Here is a 14902-nt window from a genome sequence, read left to right as displayed (position 1 = left end):
TCTGTTTCGACTCGCTCGGGTTACTCGTACATACCATCTGCACAGACTTTCCACCCAACCTTGATGCCTCTATCACTGAGACATTGACGCCGTGCTCCGTCCCTATCGAGGCTATCGGCATGCATTCCTGCTCGCACTTGCCTAGCTATCGTTGCTTTTGTGCATACCCCGCAGCTTTTGTCGGCCATACTCGTCACTGCTTACAACCAATGTTTCAGTTTGTGGCTGCTCACCTCGCCCAAAGTGAATCAGCCCATGCATCTGTGTGATAATCCAACACCGTGATGACCACCACGAAGCCACAACGTCGAGCCTTCTCCACGCTATGTGTATCAGGGTGCTGTTCCTCGTTTGTGTCTCATCCCCATAGTCCTGGCCAGACATGACATGAGCCTCCCACCGTGGATGACCGTTGTATAGGGCCAGGCCAGATTCCCACATCTCAACGCCTGCCGTCACGCCGTGAGCCATACCATACAAAAAGTCAAGTAGCTGACCACAGCCATGACCCCACGAGCTATTGACTTATCCAGAGATGCCACTGCTGGCGGCGCTTTTGGAAGAGGGCTGAATCGTGCGGCCGGACACCCTTGACGGCACTGAACCTTGACCCCGTCTCGATTTCGAAATATTGCTAATGACTTGCAAACAGAATTTGGCAAGTGGCACGTCGCCAGCCGCTGAGCAACGGCAAACCCGAGTCTTCAAGCGTTGCTGTGAGCAATCTCGACTCAGCGTCCTCTGCCAAGTGTTTCTGCAAGGACAGGAGCAATAATGTTACTAACACGACGTCTGCATAATGACGAAGCTCATGCAAGTTACCGAGTACATCTTAAGGTACGAACTATTGATAGCTGGCTTGCTGAGAGAGGCACAGGGAGCGCGCTGCCCAATCTGAGGCCGCACGAATCCTTTCTGGCCCCTCTTCGCTGCTTTGTGTATCTTCAGCTTCCAGATGCAGCTCCCAATTCAGCTTCAGCTGCTGTACACGTGGATACGATTGGCACGTTCTTATGAAATCTAGCATGCGCCAGTCTCACAGGCGCCACAGGATCTGTCAAACTCTGATCGCAGTGCACGTCCTCTCTGTTCCTGGATAGAGCTTCCGTCTGTGCACCGTGCTTCTTGGACTTCCCAATGTGGAAAAGTCGACGGCACGTCCGGGTATTCGACAGTTCAAGGCTCGGTTGCATCTTTCCAGCTGGCGATAAGGATGACAATTTTTCAGCCACCCTTCATCATGCCGAGACTATTGCTTCACTGCCTTACAGTCGAGCTGTTTCTGTGTCTCGGATACCGCTGCCCTTCAACTGCAAGATCGTCATGAAACCAATCGTTCTACCGTAGAGGTGGGACGAACGGCATGACCGCCGCAGAATTTCAAACTCCGACAACGCGCTCGTATCGTGTCAGTCGTTACCATGCATGTATGCTAAGAGAACCACGCGCTCTATTTCATGTGCATGCAATAAACCTGTCCCAATCGAGCGGAACCACAGCCATCAGCCAACCTTAACAAGACCTGATAATGACCAACTCGAGGTCTTCTTAATGGCGGTAGCATATTGTGTCTTCCGGCCTCAGCCAACCCTGGCTATAGAGCTAGCCATTCGAGGTAGTTCTTGGCCGTTACTAGATCCAGTGGATCATCAACCTTCCGCATGGTTTGGCCTTGTCCGTCAGGTACTTTATTTTTGGCGCCACGCTAGATTCAGAGCCGTGTAATCAAGGCCCCTGGCCAAGCTCGGGACTTTCTCTTTGGATCCGTTCAGCAACTAATCAAAAGGCCGTCGTCCCACTGCTTCTTGAGCTCTGCTTCCTGGTGAACCGTTTCTTCTGTCCCATCCAACAATCCACCTCCAGATTGAAGACGTAGGATTGCCACGATACCCTCTATCCCCCTTGCAAAAAAATCAACCCATATCTTATTCATTGTACTCGACCAAAATGTCTTTCTTTTCGAAAGTCAAGGGCGCCAAAAAGGCGGCAGATACCCACAAGGCAAAGATGGAAACCGAGGACAAGCCTGCTGCGGCTCCTTACAAACATGTTCCTACTCATGCCGCTACCGATGCCATGACTAGCTCACCTGGAGGTTGGAAGTCTGAGGAAATCGCATACCAAAACAAAGCTCGCCTCAGCAGGATTGGCAGCGACTATTCTACTCGTCCTTCTACGTCATACACCACCACCACAACACGATCAAGCAGCAGACCAGGATTCAACAGAGCCAACAGTGATTCATCCTTGGACTTCACCCCATCTCTGCATGGTTTCTCAGCACCTCTCAGATCAACAGGCTCATCCATGAAGTCGGCTGCCATTTCACGCAACACCAGTTTCCAAGGTCTTGAGAAGGTCATGGAAGCCAACGATCGCGACCAGGAGCCTGTTTTCGCTGCCGCATTACTAGCCAACAGAACCAAGGCATCACGCTCTCCTCGTGGCTCGACCCGAAGCTCGCTAGGCAAGAGCCCCTTGTCCAGTGTTGGTAAGTTTATCGTGTATCCAAAGCATTATCCATCGACTAACCTTTTTTCCAGAATCGTCAGCCGAGTCGTCGCCCGCTGAGAGTGAAAACAGTTCCCCAACAGGATCAAGCAGTAAGTTTGCTTACGATCTCCAATACCAAGTGCTTTGGCAGCTGACATTCACATAGGTGGTCAAATTGAGCTCAGATCAGCAGCAGTTAATTATGCACCTGTTCTTGAGATGCATTCCGATCGTAGAGCCCACCAGATGCCTGATGAGAAACAACAACCTCAACGCAAATACTTCGGACACAACAAGGGACCTATGTCTGAGACCAAGGACATCCCTGCTCCCGCACCTGTCGTGGTCAAGAAGGAACGTTTCTCCTTCTTGAAGAGGAACAGTACTGTTGCTGCTCATTAGAGTGCTCTCCGGATGTCCATCTCCTTCACCATTCCCGGTGACCGCAGGCTACGGGTGCCTACTCGAAAGCGCGAGTCGTAGATCAAGAACGTTGCGACACGCGAAATGACTCCTCTAGCCAGAGGGAAACGCTTTCCACGATTTTCCTATGTTTTCGTTTCTACTTTTGTTGGGTTTTTGTTGTTTAGGATGAATTGGGTTCAGGAGTTGGAATTGATATCCGCAACAACAGCTGTTTGCGGATCCGGGTTCATGCTTTGACATTTCCCGAATGCAGGGGTGATGCTGCAGATAGCCAGCGACAGCACGATACGAAGACGATACATGCAATTACGATCACACCATTGTTTCGATGATTCCTTCTCTTTTCTTTTTCCAATATCAATGCGGCTTCACATGCAGATACACATGCTTCAAAAGCTAGCTTTTGCGTGCTTATATGCGCGTCTGCTATTATACGATCGGTAGAGAGGGCGCTATTGAAGTATTCGTGTTTTAGGTTTCAGGAAGCGAGCGGGGAGGATGCATGAGTTGTTTATCGGGAGGCAGCGAAGACAACCATGATGGATAGGGCTGGCTGTTGGGAAGTTGGGATCTGCTAGACAAGAAGGATTGTTGACTGCTGAGCGCATAGAATTCAGGTTGCGGTGCAAGAAAAAGTTGGTTGGCAGGCTCGGCTCGCCGACACGAGATTCCAGCTGCAGGTCCTCGAGCTTGAATACAGCCTCGTCCGTGAACCGCGCTTCAGCCCGAACCGCGCAAACGGCTATCTCTCGACGCTTTGCTCAACAGGGGGAGTCACTATTTTACTGTGGTTCGACGACGACCATTGACCGTGTTGGTGAATAGAAAGGCCGAGCAGTACACTCGGACTCGCCGCCTGCCGCGCCCCCTGAACGCAACGTGGTTGATGTCTCGTCCCGGTGCTGGCCTGCATAAATGCTGTTAATTACCTATGATTGACCTCGAGGCCGCACAAGGCAATCGGCGCTTCGGAGAGCGACCCGCTCAACGGTGCTGGACCTTGAGGCTCAAGTAAAGACGGCACATGTGGCAAGCGCGTCCTTCGCGTGTGGAATCAATTGATGAGTCTGGACCTCGCTTGGCAAGAGATTGAACCAATCAGACGAGCATATTGCATGTTTCCATCAGCTGTAGGGCTTTGACTCTGCGAAACAGAAAAAAATCCATCACCACAGCTGCTGAGCTGCTTCGCTTCCAGACGTGCTGTATTTGGCGACGAATACGACTGGACGTTAGGTGACTAGGCTCTGTGGCCCCTTTTCCGGACTTGTTCGATCCACCATCCGCCTTCAGTGAAGCGAGTCAGGCGCTGAGCCCGTCAGCATGAGCCACCAAGATGAGCACCAGCGGCAGCGCGAAGTCGACCACGCCAACGATATCGACGAGATCGAAGCTCCAGTAGAGCGTATCACTGTAAAGACCAAAGGCACCAACACCACACCCGAGCCCTCCACGCCCAGCTCGAGCATCAATGGCAGATTTCACGGCACTCCCGAGGTCCTCGATGACGGACAAGTTGTACACAACTATGAAGAAAGAGAAGGCGCCAAGAAGAAGAGATTCGCATACCTGAGAACAAGAGACTTTTGGATAGTGCTCCTGCTCACCCAGATCATTGCACTGGCTCAGACTGGAACGAACACCCTTACATCCTTGATCAATGCTCGAGGCACGAGCATTCCGGCTTTCCAGACCTTCTTCAACTATGTTCTGCTGAACGTCGTATACACCTCCTTCACCATCTACAAGTACGGCTTTGCCAAATGGTGTAGAATGGTTGTAAAAGATGGCTGGCGATTCTTCATACTGGCCTTCTTGGATGTCGAGGGTAATTATTTCATCGTGCTGGCCTACAAGTACACGAACCTTTTGTCTGCTCAGCTTTTCAGCTTCTGGACCGTCATTGTGGTAGTGGTCATCTCGCTGGTCCTTCTCAAGGTCCGCTACCATCTCGCACAGTATGGAGGCATCGTACTTGCATGCGGAGGCTTTGCACTTCTCATCGCGAGCGATTACATAACCAAGAGTAACAACTATGTAAGTAATCAATACATCAACTATTCCTATATCACAGAGAAGCTGACGATGTCTATCTGAAGGCTCCGACGAACGCTCTCAAGGGAGATCTCTTCTGCCTACTCGCTCAGACCCTCTATGGTTTCAGCAACACATTTGAAGAATTCTTGGTCTCAAAGCGACCCATGTACGAAGTCATTGGCCAACTCGCATTCTGGGGCATGTTCATCAACGGCGTGCAGGCTGCCATCTTCGATCGCCACTCCATCCAGGAAGCACAGTGGGATGGACAAATCATCGGATACATCGTTGGTTACACTCTATTGCTATTCATCTTCTACTCTCTGGCACCAATCGTCTTCCGCATGAGCAGCGCTGCTTTCTTCAACATCGGTCTGTTGACGGGCACTTTCTGGGGAATTGTCGTCGGAACTCAGGTCCTGGGCTACCACATCCACTACCTCTACCCTATTGCTTTTGTTCTCATCATTCTGGGTCACTTTGTCTATTATGGAACAGAAGGAGTGCTAGGAGAGGCCAAGAAGCCATGGTTGGGAGAAAACCAAGAGCTTGGAGAAAGTGGTCTGGGAACTGCTAGACGTAGGGCTGAGCACCCTAACGCCATTGTTTGATCGTTCTTTGTCGCAAATTTTGGAGCTTTTGGCTCTTTTCCATGCATCTCGGCTATATATTGTATGTAATGCTTTGCCTGTGATTGGATGCTGTATACATGATTTGAGATTATCTCTTGGTTGAAGTGGTGCTTTCTTGCCCTTTTGTTGTGACTGATCACGAAATTGATGATGGATTTGTCTTGAGACCACCAACCGAGGAGAATACACAATTACAATGCGACTTTCTATGGCTACTCATATATCCACCGAGTACAGCTCTGTTCGACAAGAATAGGTATGCTCTGAAGGCACATATGAGGGTTTCGGGCAGAGCGGGCAGGAGATTTTTTTGAGAGACAGGGTCGTACCCGCATCCATGTTATCGAGCAGGGTCACCCCGAAAAGTTGTGCACATGGCGTTTTTGGTCCGAGCACAAGACTACGACAGTTTGGGGAGATGTAGTGGTTTGTTGTACTTGCTAAGATGAAATGGCCATCGACAGTGGTGGTCACAGCTTCAAGATAGCGAGGCTCGAAACCAATACTATATGCCCGACAACCATCACTATGGAAGCTCTAGACTTATCACGCTTTTGTGAATTCGATCAAACATGTGTGTTCCTGGAAAGTCGTCAGAATCTTACTTGGGTATCCCAGAACAATATGCACTTACCGCTATCTTAGGGACGCTCTCATCATAGAACAGCTCGAATCGCGATGTGATGGCGGGTGACTTGTCCTCGAATCCTGGCGCAATAGATGTTGTGTACTCTCGATAAACAGCAACTACCAGTACTGTCATCTCCGCCATGGCCAAGCTGTAAGTCATGTCAGCATGATGCATAAGCGGGCAAAGTAAATATGCGGTAACGTACTGCAAGCCAATACACATCCGGCCACCGCTCGAAAAGGCCCAGAACCATCGATTCATCAGTGCCACTTTTTCCGCCTCATCGAACCATCGGTCTGGGTTGAAGTCGAGCGGTTCCTCGAAGACATCGGCGTTGCGATGCAGAGAGTAAGGCGACATGTTGACGACAGTGCGTGCAGGAATACTGTAGCCATCGATAGTGCAGTCGGTAGGCAGCGAGCGAGGCTCTGATGCAGGCAATGGGGCGTAGAGCCTGAGCGTCTCTCGGATAACTGCATCGAGGTATGGCAATTTATCAATGACATCGAGTCTAGGCATTCCGCCTTCGAATGCATCTTCAGATAATGCGCGAACCTCGTCCACCAGCTTTTGCTGTATATGCGAATTTTGCGGTCGCGACAATGCCCAGATCAAAAACATCAGAGAGTCTGCTGTTGTGTCGATGCCGGCAAGCAAGTGGTCTGCACATTCGGATGCAATGTCAAGATCACCGAGAGCAGAACTACCCGATCCTTTGATGCTCTCATGCGATTTCCATAGCCGTGAGATGATAGTCGATTCCGTAGACAATGTTTCGGGTTCGGTTTGCGCTGCATTTTGGAAGCGGTGGAAGGCGTCCAGTGCATGCTTGCGGATTCCAGTGTAGGTAGTAGGCTTCTTCATAGGAATCACTGGTTCTAGTATACGCTCCATGAGGCCAACACGCGTGTACATCCACTTTGTCAATTTGGGGAGATGTACAGCAAACCAGCTGAGGTAGCGACGAGTCGGGTCGATTATGTCGTTGAGCAGAGCACGGTCTTGAACATTTCCTTCTAATGCAGACGTACCACCGTAGGACGGCCCGTACAGAAAATGTGTGATGGCATCGATGGAGAAGTAATGGAGACTGCTAAAGATCTCATGTGGTGCATCACCTTGTGCCTCAATCAATGCCAGGTATTGGGACACTTTATCTTGTACCATACGTGCAGCTGGTCCCTTGAGCATCAGAGACTTCGAGTAAGCATTGGCAACCAGTTTCTTGCGTTCGCTGTGCTCTTTGACAGTGCTGAATGTGAAGAGATTCTGCTTGCCGTATGCATCGAACATACGATAGAACCACGTTCTCTCGAAACCGCTACCGGCACCATAGATTGTGCGAAGAGCATTCAAGCTGTTGCAATGAATCTCGTCGGGGCCGATACGCACAATTGGACCATATTTCTGATGGAGTGCATGGATAGTTCTTGTCCTGCTTCCTTTGTAATCCTCTAGAGCCAGGCGCCATTTGGTCAGAGCGAACAGTTTCGGTCCAGGGATTTTGCTTTTGGGGTTGAGATATAGAGGTTCGATGATCGAATGATATGCTGCTGCTACCACGAGAGCAAAGAAGACAAGGAGAGTTAGCATCTTTCGGTGTATGCAATGGCAAAGGATTGCTGCGGAAAGGAATCAGATTTCGATTGTCAGGTGAGTTACTGGTATCGATTCATCAACGGGTATTCGACAGATCTGATACCAACCCATTTATGAGTCTAATCATGACATATTTCAGAGTGTATTTTGTGGACAGCTGGGTTCTGTTTGACTAGGAGAGATAAACGTACCCCGCAGATGCGCGAGTCTCTCCGATCGGAGCGTCCGACATGGTCAAGATTGCCGATGAGTTGCAACATGCGAAGAAACATTCGTCGAGGGATTTCAGACCTGAACACTTATCTTGACTTTCCCACTGTATAGATTTCTGATGACAGTAGCGGGAGGGAAACGTGGTGATAGAATGATAGGTACATAGAGGAGAGCGTTCAATTGTGACGTCCGATTCTCCGCGGCTTATTGCCGGGTCGGACTTCCCGAAATGCAACCCCACCTTTCTTCCATTTTACACGAGTCATCGCCAGCTTCATGGCAATATACCGAAAGCAAGAACATACTTCTTCACAACTTCTTCCGCGGCCCATTCGGGTTTCAACATATGCCCATGGATGAGCGAGACAAGCCACTCGAAGCGTTTTGGTCTTGGCAGTACTAACATATGTCGTGCATCAATTCTCAGAGTCTCACTCTTGCCCATTTGCGACGAGAACGCGTCCTCCGTCAACACAGATAGAGACGCCATCGATATATGCCTGTGATTGTGTCAGCGTGGTGTGCTTGAAGCAAGTACGAGGCACGGCTTCAAGCGAAGGAACATAACATACACCTGCTCGACTGGCGAGATAAATGACAGTCCCGGCAATGTCTTCCTCATTTCCAGCTCGTCTAGCCGGAACGCGATCGAAAAGAGAGCTAAACATGTTCCCGGCTTCACCAACTGGATTCATCTTGCTTGGAACGACTGTTGTCACGATCAGCTGGACGGTTTTTCGTGACGCAGCAGTTGTGAGACTTACATCCAGGGTTGATACTGACGACTCGAACGTAGAATCGACTGAACTTGGCGGCTAGTAGTTTGACGAGATGGTCTGTTGCCGCTTTACTCGTGGCATAGCTGGTCAAGTCTACGTTCGTGGCATTGTGCATACTTGCGCAAGAGCTTGTTAACACAATGGCACCACGACCATCCTCTCTGCCCATACGTCCATCGGTCGAGGTGGTTTGCGAAGCTGCGGCCAAGAGTGGTAGCATTGCTACAGACAAGAAGTAGTGGGCGGTCGTGTTCACAGAGAAAGTATCGGCCCAGTCGGAATGCCGTGACGACCACATGGAAGCTTGCAGCTCAGATAACGGAGCCGAAAGAACGTCGCAAGCAACTGGAGGATCTCTTCGTATGCCAGCGTTCGAGATCAGTACGTCAAGGTGACTCTCTCGACTGCGAATCGTGGATGCTAGCTCTGCTATAGAGTCCTTTTTACTGACATCGCAGGCAAGCCTAGAACATGCGTGTCAGTAACTGAGTCGACAGATGAGACGTCCTAGTCGCTTACCCGATCGCTGAGCCACCTGCGGGGCGTCCAATCTCATTGAGTTCCGACACCTTTTCTGCAATCGGTTCAGTGGGTAACGCGACTACGTATACCTTCGCGCCATTCGTCACAAATCCCTGATAGATGCTGGTCAGTCTCGGGGTCTTGTCTTTGCGATAGAATACGAGCTTGAGGCACCCCCCCCCATACCTTGCTTATCATGAAGCCCAAGCCACTGGTTCCTCCTGTGACGAGAGCGACATAGCCTCTCACTCCAAACAGTCTTTCAATGTTGAGTGTTGACATGATGGTACGGAAACGATCAGTGCTCACAGCCCACTTACTGTCTAGTATAAGTACTAGATTGTGCTAATTACGCGACTTGCCTTGAGCTTTGTCGGACAGGCCGGACAGGTGCATGAAATATACCTTGCATATGTGGATCTCAACCTCTGTGAGCAAGGCTGGGTTGGAAGCTAATGTAAGCCTATCTTTCTTCAAAGTGATTGGGTCTTGTCGGAAGCTCCGAAAGATCATAGTGGTGTTGATAGCCCTGTCACTTTACCCCGCGATCCTCTATCATCGATAGGCTTCTTATCTAGCTACACCGACACCCATCAGGTCCAGCTCTGATGGCTTGTCGTACCACAGTACTGTCGCCCAGGGATATCAATGCCCAAGATTTCCTCCATTGAGGTTGTGACCTAGTATGTGAGGCTTTCGGTGCCTTTCCTTTCATAAGCACGGACAACTTCCCAACTGTCGATCTCTGGTACAACATCCAACACGAGCATGGAGAAGTCAAAGCAAGAAGCTTCTGCAGAGACTAACCCAGTATTCAAGATCGATGAAGATGTTGCTCAGGGGTCCGTCGCAGATATTACCTCTGGGTCTCAACATCTGCATCGGAGTCTTCGTGGTAGAGAAGTTCAGCTATTTGCCATCGGCGGAGCGATCGGTACCTGTATGTTACCTTCACGAGAAAGCAAGCTCGGCTTGACAGGAGCATGGCTGACTTTTCTAGCTCTCTACGTTCAAATGGGCTCGGCGCTCCCAAAGGGCGGCCCTGCCGGGCTCTTTATCGCCTTCGTCATCTGGGCATGGGTGATGTGGGCTGTCAATGAGTGCTACGGCGAGATGGTGTGCTACCTGCCAGTACCCTCACCTTTCATCCGCTTCGGTAGCGAATGGGTAGATGGCGCCGTCGGCTTCGCCATGGCATGGAACTTCTTCCTGAATATGGCAATCTTGGTGCCCTTTGAGATCGTCGCCGTGAACATCATGATTACTTTCTGGACGGACCGCGTTCCTGTGGAGGCTATCATTGTGGCGATGATTGTTCTCTATGCCTTCCTGAACACCATCACAGTGCGTTACTTTGGCATCTCCGAGTTCTACATGTCCATCTTCAAGGTGTTCCTGATGATCGGGCTGTTCTTCTTTACCTTCATCACTATGGTGGGCGGAAATCCTCTTCACGATGCGTATGGCTTCCGGTACTGGAACAATCCAAGCCCCTTCGTTGAGCACCTGGAGCTTGGTGCGACCGGAAGATTTCTCGGCATCCTCTCATGCTTATATCAAGCAAGTTTCTCGTAAGTTTTCACAATGTTCGTTGTGGCCTCTCCTGTTTTTCCGCTGACGATCGATAGTATCACTGGACCAGAGTATATATCGATGGTAGCAGCAGAAACCGAAAACCCCCGCAAGATACTACCTCCAGCCTTCAGATCATTCGTTTGGCGCCTTCTTGTGTTCTTTGTCGGTTCGGCGTTATGTATGGGAATCGTAATACCTTCCAACGATCCCACTCTCTTGGCGATACTCGGTGGCGATATAGCGGGTAGTGGCACAGGCGCTGCATCGTAAGTCTCAGCTACGTATTCGGTTGCAAGCGAAAATCCTGACCATCATCCTAGTCCTTACATCATCGCAATGCAAAGACTCAAAATATCCGGGTTGCCTCATCTCGTCAACGCCCTGGTCATCACGTCTATCTTGAGTGCCGGTAACGGTCTTCTGTACTCGGCAACCCGTACACTGCACGGCATGTCGCTTGAGGGTCACGCCCCGAAGTTCTTCTCATATTGCACCAAGAAGGGCGTTCCATTATGGGCTCTCTGCTTCTCGTTGTGTTTCTGCCTTTTGGCTTTCTTGCAGGTAAAGAGTTCTTCGGGGGTAGTCTTGAGCTACCTTGTGGATCTCGTCACCTGCTGTCAAATGCTCAACTATGGATTCACGGCATTGACATACCGGCACTTCTACGCAGCACTGAATAAGCAAGGAATATCCAGAGATACGCTTCCCTACAAAGGAAAGTTCCAGCCATATACATCCTATCTGGCTATGGGAGGCACTCTCTTCATGCTTCTAGCAGGAGGCTACGATGTGTTCCTCAAGGGTGGATGGAGCATAAAGTGGTTCATGCTTGATTATGCGATGATTGGCTTCTTCATCGCAACGTTCATCTTCTGGAAAGTTGTGTTTAAGACCACGTATGTCAGACCTGGAACTGCTGATTTGAGTCTGGGCGGATTGAAGGAAGAGATTGACAACTACGAGGCGATGTTCATTCCACGAAAAACTGGCAGGATTGAAAAGGCACTCTTCGAGTAGTGAAGGCTGGTAAGTGGATCGTTGTGATGCGCAGAGATATGAGCCCAAGATATGGTGCGTCCTTCAAATGCAAGCATTGTTTCGTATAAAGATATCCTTTACGATTTGTAGAAGCTTAGGCTGGCAATCTCGCGCCGAGAGAGTATTCTGTGGCCTGTCTAATAGTCGACAGGCTTACCACCTGGGGATAAATTGCAAGCTATCTTGTGAGAAATGCAGATAGTGGAGAGCGAGGAGTGCGTCTGTTCTCTTCACAGGTGGTGAGAGCGACTCGGTCTGGGCAAAGATGAAGGAGCCCGCTACTATATATCACCGTCCTCTCCTCCAGCTCTATCTCGATCATTCTAGTACCACTGCCACTCCCTTGACCTCCACTACAAACCGCCTGTCCGGCAAGTCCTTCACGCCAACCGTAGCTCTAGCTGGCGCCACCATCCGACTTTCGAACACCGTATTCCAGATCTCGTTCATGCCTGCATAGTCTCGCTCCATTTCAGTGAGATAGACCACGGCATCAATCAGATTATGGACACCTCCTTTCCCCTCAGTGGCGCCTTTGATGATTTCATCGATCGTTTTGAGGATTGTCTTGGTCTGCTCTCGAACATCAGGTACTTTGCCATCTTCAATGCCCGTCACAGTGCCATCAGGCAGTATGCTGGCAATGCCGGCAATGTAGATGGTTCGACTGCCGCTTGACACTGATCGTGCTTGAGGAAAGCGAGTGAGGCCTTCTGGTGCATCTGGGTCGAGCAGGAAGGCTTGTCCGTTGGGTGACATTGCAATGATGGTAGATGGTTGGAATTGGACAAGTAGCTAGACGATAGTTCGTATGAGAGGCCAGCAATATCTTGCTGAGAAAACCACACTTCTTGATTTAAGTAGTAAATTCATGTCATCGCTTGGTACAGCACTTGTTATAGTGCGCCAAAATCTTGCGTCGGAATGTCCGACACGCTGCATGAGCCAAAATGTTCAATCTCTAAGGTTCCTTTCCACACCGTGCAAGGCGACACGATGACACGATAAGACAAAGATCCTAGTCAATATTGGTTTTCGGACTTTCCGCTCACCGATTCTCAAGCTGCTAAGGATCCAGCAGGCTTCTCTTGATAGCACAACGCACAAACTTCTGTAACACAGTCATATATTAGGGACCGACACTGTTCTCACAGTAGTTTACAGCTCTCGCTATACTCTTTCCGACTCGATCAAAATGCAGTTGCTTCAATCCTCCTACTCAGAGGTCTTGCGCACCAACAGCGCATACATAATCGGATTCGTTATCATTGGCTTGGTGGCACTCCTCATCTCTGTACGTCTACTGTGCATTGTTTGAGCTACGCCTTAGACTAACACTATTGAAGTGGGCATATGGCACAGATATCAAACGAATCAAGGGCATACCCGAAGCTCCCGGAGCGATACCTATATTCGGTCATCTGCTCAAACTCGGAGAAGATCACGCTTCTTCGTGTGAAAATTGGTGGCGCCAAAACAATGAGCCAGTTTTCCAAATCAAGTTGGGTAATACGCGAGCCGTGGTATTCAATTCGTTCGAGGCTTGCCGCGATATCTTGGTCAAGCACCACAACGCAGTGATAGATCGTCCTAAGCTCTACACTTTCCATGGAGTCATCAGCAGCACACAAGGCTTCACGATAGGGAGCAGTCCTTGGGATGCTAGTTGCAAAAACAAACGCAAGGCAGCTGGAACCGCTCTTTCCAGACCAGCCATGCGCAACTACCATCCCATGTTTGATCTGGAGAGTTTCTGCATCGTGAGAGATATGCACAAAGACAGCAACTTTTCAGACCCGTCTGTGGAAATCAGCATCCGACCTTACATCCAAAGATTTGCTCTCAACACGACGCTGACGCTTTGTTACGGAATTCGCATGGACGATACTTACGACGATCTTCTTCGTGAGATCCTGCATGTAGGATCAGCCATTTCCCTTCTACGAAGCGCATCGGAGAACATGCAGGATTATGTGCCAGCACTTCGATATCTTCCAAACAACGAGAAAGATGCCCGTTCTAAAGATCTCCGGTCGCGTCGCGACGCATACCTCAACCTTCTACTCGACAAAGTGCGTGAGATGATCAAGAATGGCACGGATAAGCCATGCATCAGCGCAGCTATCTTGAAGGACGAAGAGACCAAGTTGACCGGAGTCGAAGTATCTTCGATCTGCTTATCGTTGGTCAGTGGTGGATTCGAAACCATCCCCGGAACCTTGACCTCCTGCTTAGGATCGCTTTGCACACCGGAGGGACAAATCTTCCAAAAGCGCGCTTATGCCGACATCGAGCGTCACTATCCGGACATTCGCGATGCCTGGCAGAACAGCTTCCAGGAGGAGAAGGTGCCGTATCTCAAGGCAATCATTCAGGAAGCCGGTCGATACTACACCGTGAGCTCTATGAGTCTGCCACGCCGAACCGTGACCGAAGTGAACTGGAACGGCGCCATAATTCCACCCAAGACGATGATCCTTGTGAATGCACAAGCTGGCAACCACGACGTAGACCATTTCGGTCCCGATGCTGGAGTGTTCAATCCTGAACGCTGGCTCGAGCCTATTACAAAGGAAAACGACACGGGTCCTTTCCAGGAAAGAGTTCTCACATCTCAAGCTCATTTGTCGTTCGGGGCTGGTACTCGAGCTTGCAGTGGCCAGCTCATTGCCACCCGTCTACTGTATGCCGCCCTCATCCGCATCCTGTCTTCTTACCAGATCGTTGCGTCTGAGTCCGAGCCTCCAAACACAGACTACGTGGACTACAATCAATTCAAGACCGCACTGGTCGCTATACCGCGAGACTTCAAAGTCAGACTTATCCCCCGCGATAAACAGGTTATGGAGGAATGCATGCAGTCGGCGTTTGAACGGACGAAGGAGCATTATAGGGAAGACATCAAATCTGTGTAATGGGATCTTATCGGTCTTTGCCATTAGTCATCGACCGGGAGT

At 50.0% G+C, this 14902-nt stretch overlaps 7 protein-coding genes across 7 annotated transcripts; 4 read left to right on the top strand and 3 right to left on the bottom strand.

The window, feature by feature from the left end:
* Window positions 1-1947: 1947 nt before the first annotated feature.
* On the top strand, window positions 1948-2866 carry M436DRAFT_52171 (uncharacterized protein; the record flags this gene model as incomplete). Its single annotated transcript, XM_013569673.1, has 2 exons — window positions 1948-2502; window positions 2660-2866. The coding sequence occupies 2 exons, from the start codon at window positions 1948-1950 to the stop codon at window positions 2864-2866; spliced, it is 762 nt and encodes a 253-aa protein (XP_013425127.1).
* Window positions 2867-4242: 1376 nt separating this feature from the next.
* M436DRAFT_84012 (DUF914-domain-containing protein) lies at window positions 4243-5567 on the top strand (the record flags this gene model as incomplete). Its single annotated transcript, XM_013569878.1, has 2 exons — window positions 4243-4956; window positions 5019-5567. The coding sequence occupies 2 exons, from the start codon at window positions 4243-4245 to the stop codon at window positions 5565-5567; spliced, it is 1263 nt and encodes a 420-aa protein (XP_013425332.1).
* A 567-nt stretch (window positions 5568-6134) lies between these two features.
* M436DRAFT_51762 (putative P450 monooxygenase) lies at window positions 6135-7812 on the bottom strand (the record flags this gene model as incomplete). Its single annotated transcript, XM_013569604.1, has 3 exons — window positions 6135-6170; window positions 6223-6367; window positions 6425-7812. The coding sequence occupies 3 exons, from the start codon at window positions 7810-7812 to the stop codon at window positions 6135-6137; spliced, it is 1569 nt and encodes a 522-aa protein (XP_013425058.1).
* Window positions 7813-8462: 650 nt separating this feature from the next.
* M436DRAFT_52579 (NAD(P)-binding protein) lies at window positions 8463-9614 on the bottom strand (the record flags this gene model as incomplete). The annotated part of the gene is made up of 5 exons (XM_013569750.1): window positions 8463-8531; window positions 8604-8740; window positions 8796-9256; window positions 9330-9445; window positions 9519-9614. 5 exons carry the CDS (start codon window positions 9612-9614, stop codon window positions 8463-8465), a joined length of 879 nt encoding a protein of 292 aa, XP_013425204.1.
* A 486-nt stretch (window positions 9615-10100) lies between these two features.
* M436DRAFT_51937 (amino acid permease) lies at window positions 10101-11924 on the top strand (the record flags this gene model as incomplete). Its single annotated transcript, XM_013569634.1, has 4 exons — window positions 10101-10272; window positions 10333-10903; window positions 10961-11173; window positions 11228-11924. The coding sequence occupies 4 exons, from the start codon at window positions 10101-10103 to the stop codon at window positions 11922-11924; spliced, it is 1653 nt and encodes a 550-aa protein (XP_013425088.1).
* A 339-nt stretch (window positions 11925-12263) lies between these two features.
* Window positions 12264-12704, bottom strand: M436DRAFT_52581 (YjgF-like protein; the record flags this gene model as incomplete). The annotated part of the gene is made up of 1 exon (XM_013569751.1): window positions 12264-12704. One exon carries the CDS (start codon window positions 12702-12704, stop codon window positions 12264-12266), a length of 441 nt encoding a protein of 146 aa, XP_013425205.1.
* A 436-nt stretch (window positions 12705-13140) lies between these two features.
* M436DRAFT_51786 (cytochrome P450) lies at window positions 13141-14860 on the top strand (the record flags this gene model as incomplete). Its single annotated transcript, XM_013569610.1, has 2 exons — window positions 13141-13239; window positions 13292-14860. 2 exons carry the CDS (start codon window positions 13141-13143, stop codon window positions 14858-14860), a joined length of 1668 nt encoding a protein of 555 aa, XP_013425064.1.
* Between the last annotated feature and the right edge of the window lie 42 nt (window positions 14861-14902).

The sequence above is a fragment of the Aureobasidium namibiae genome, assembly GCF_000721765.1.
Source record: "Aureobasidium namibiae CBS 147.97 unplaced genomic scaffold scaffold_14, whole genome shotgun sequence".
In the NCBI taxonomy this organism is placed as follows: domain Eukaryota; kingdom Fungi; phylum Ascomycota; class Dothideomycetes; order Dothideales; family Saccotheciaceae; genus Aureobasidium; species Aureobasidium namibiae.
The sequence above is the reverse complement of the archived record's forward strand: the minus strand, read 5'-3'. Positions and strand labels throughout refer to the sequence as shown.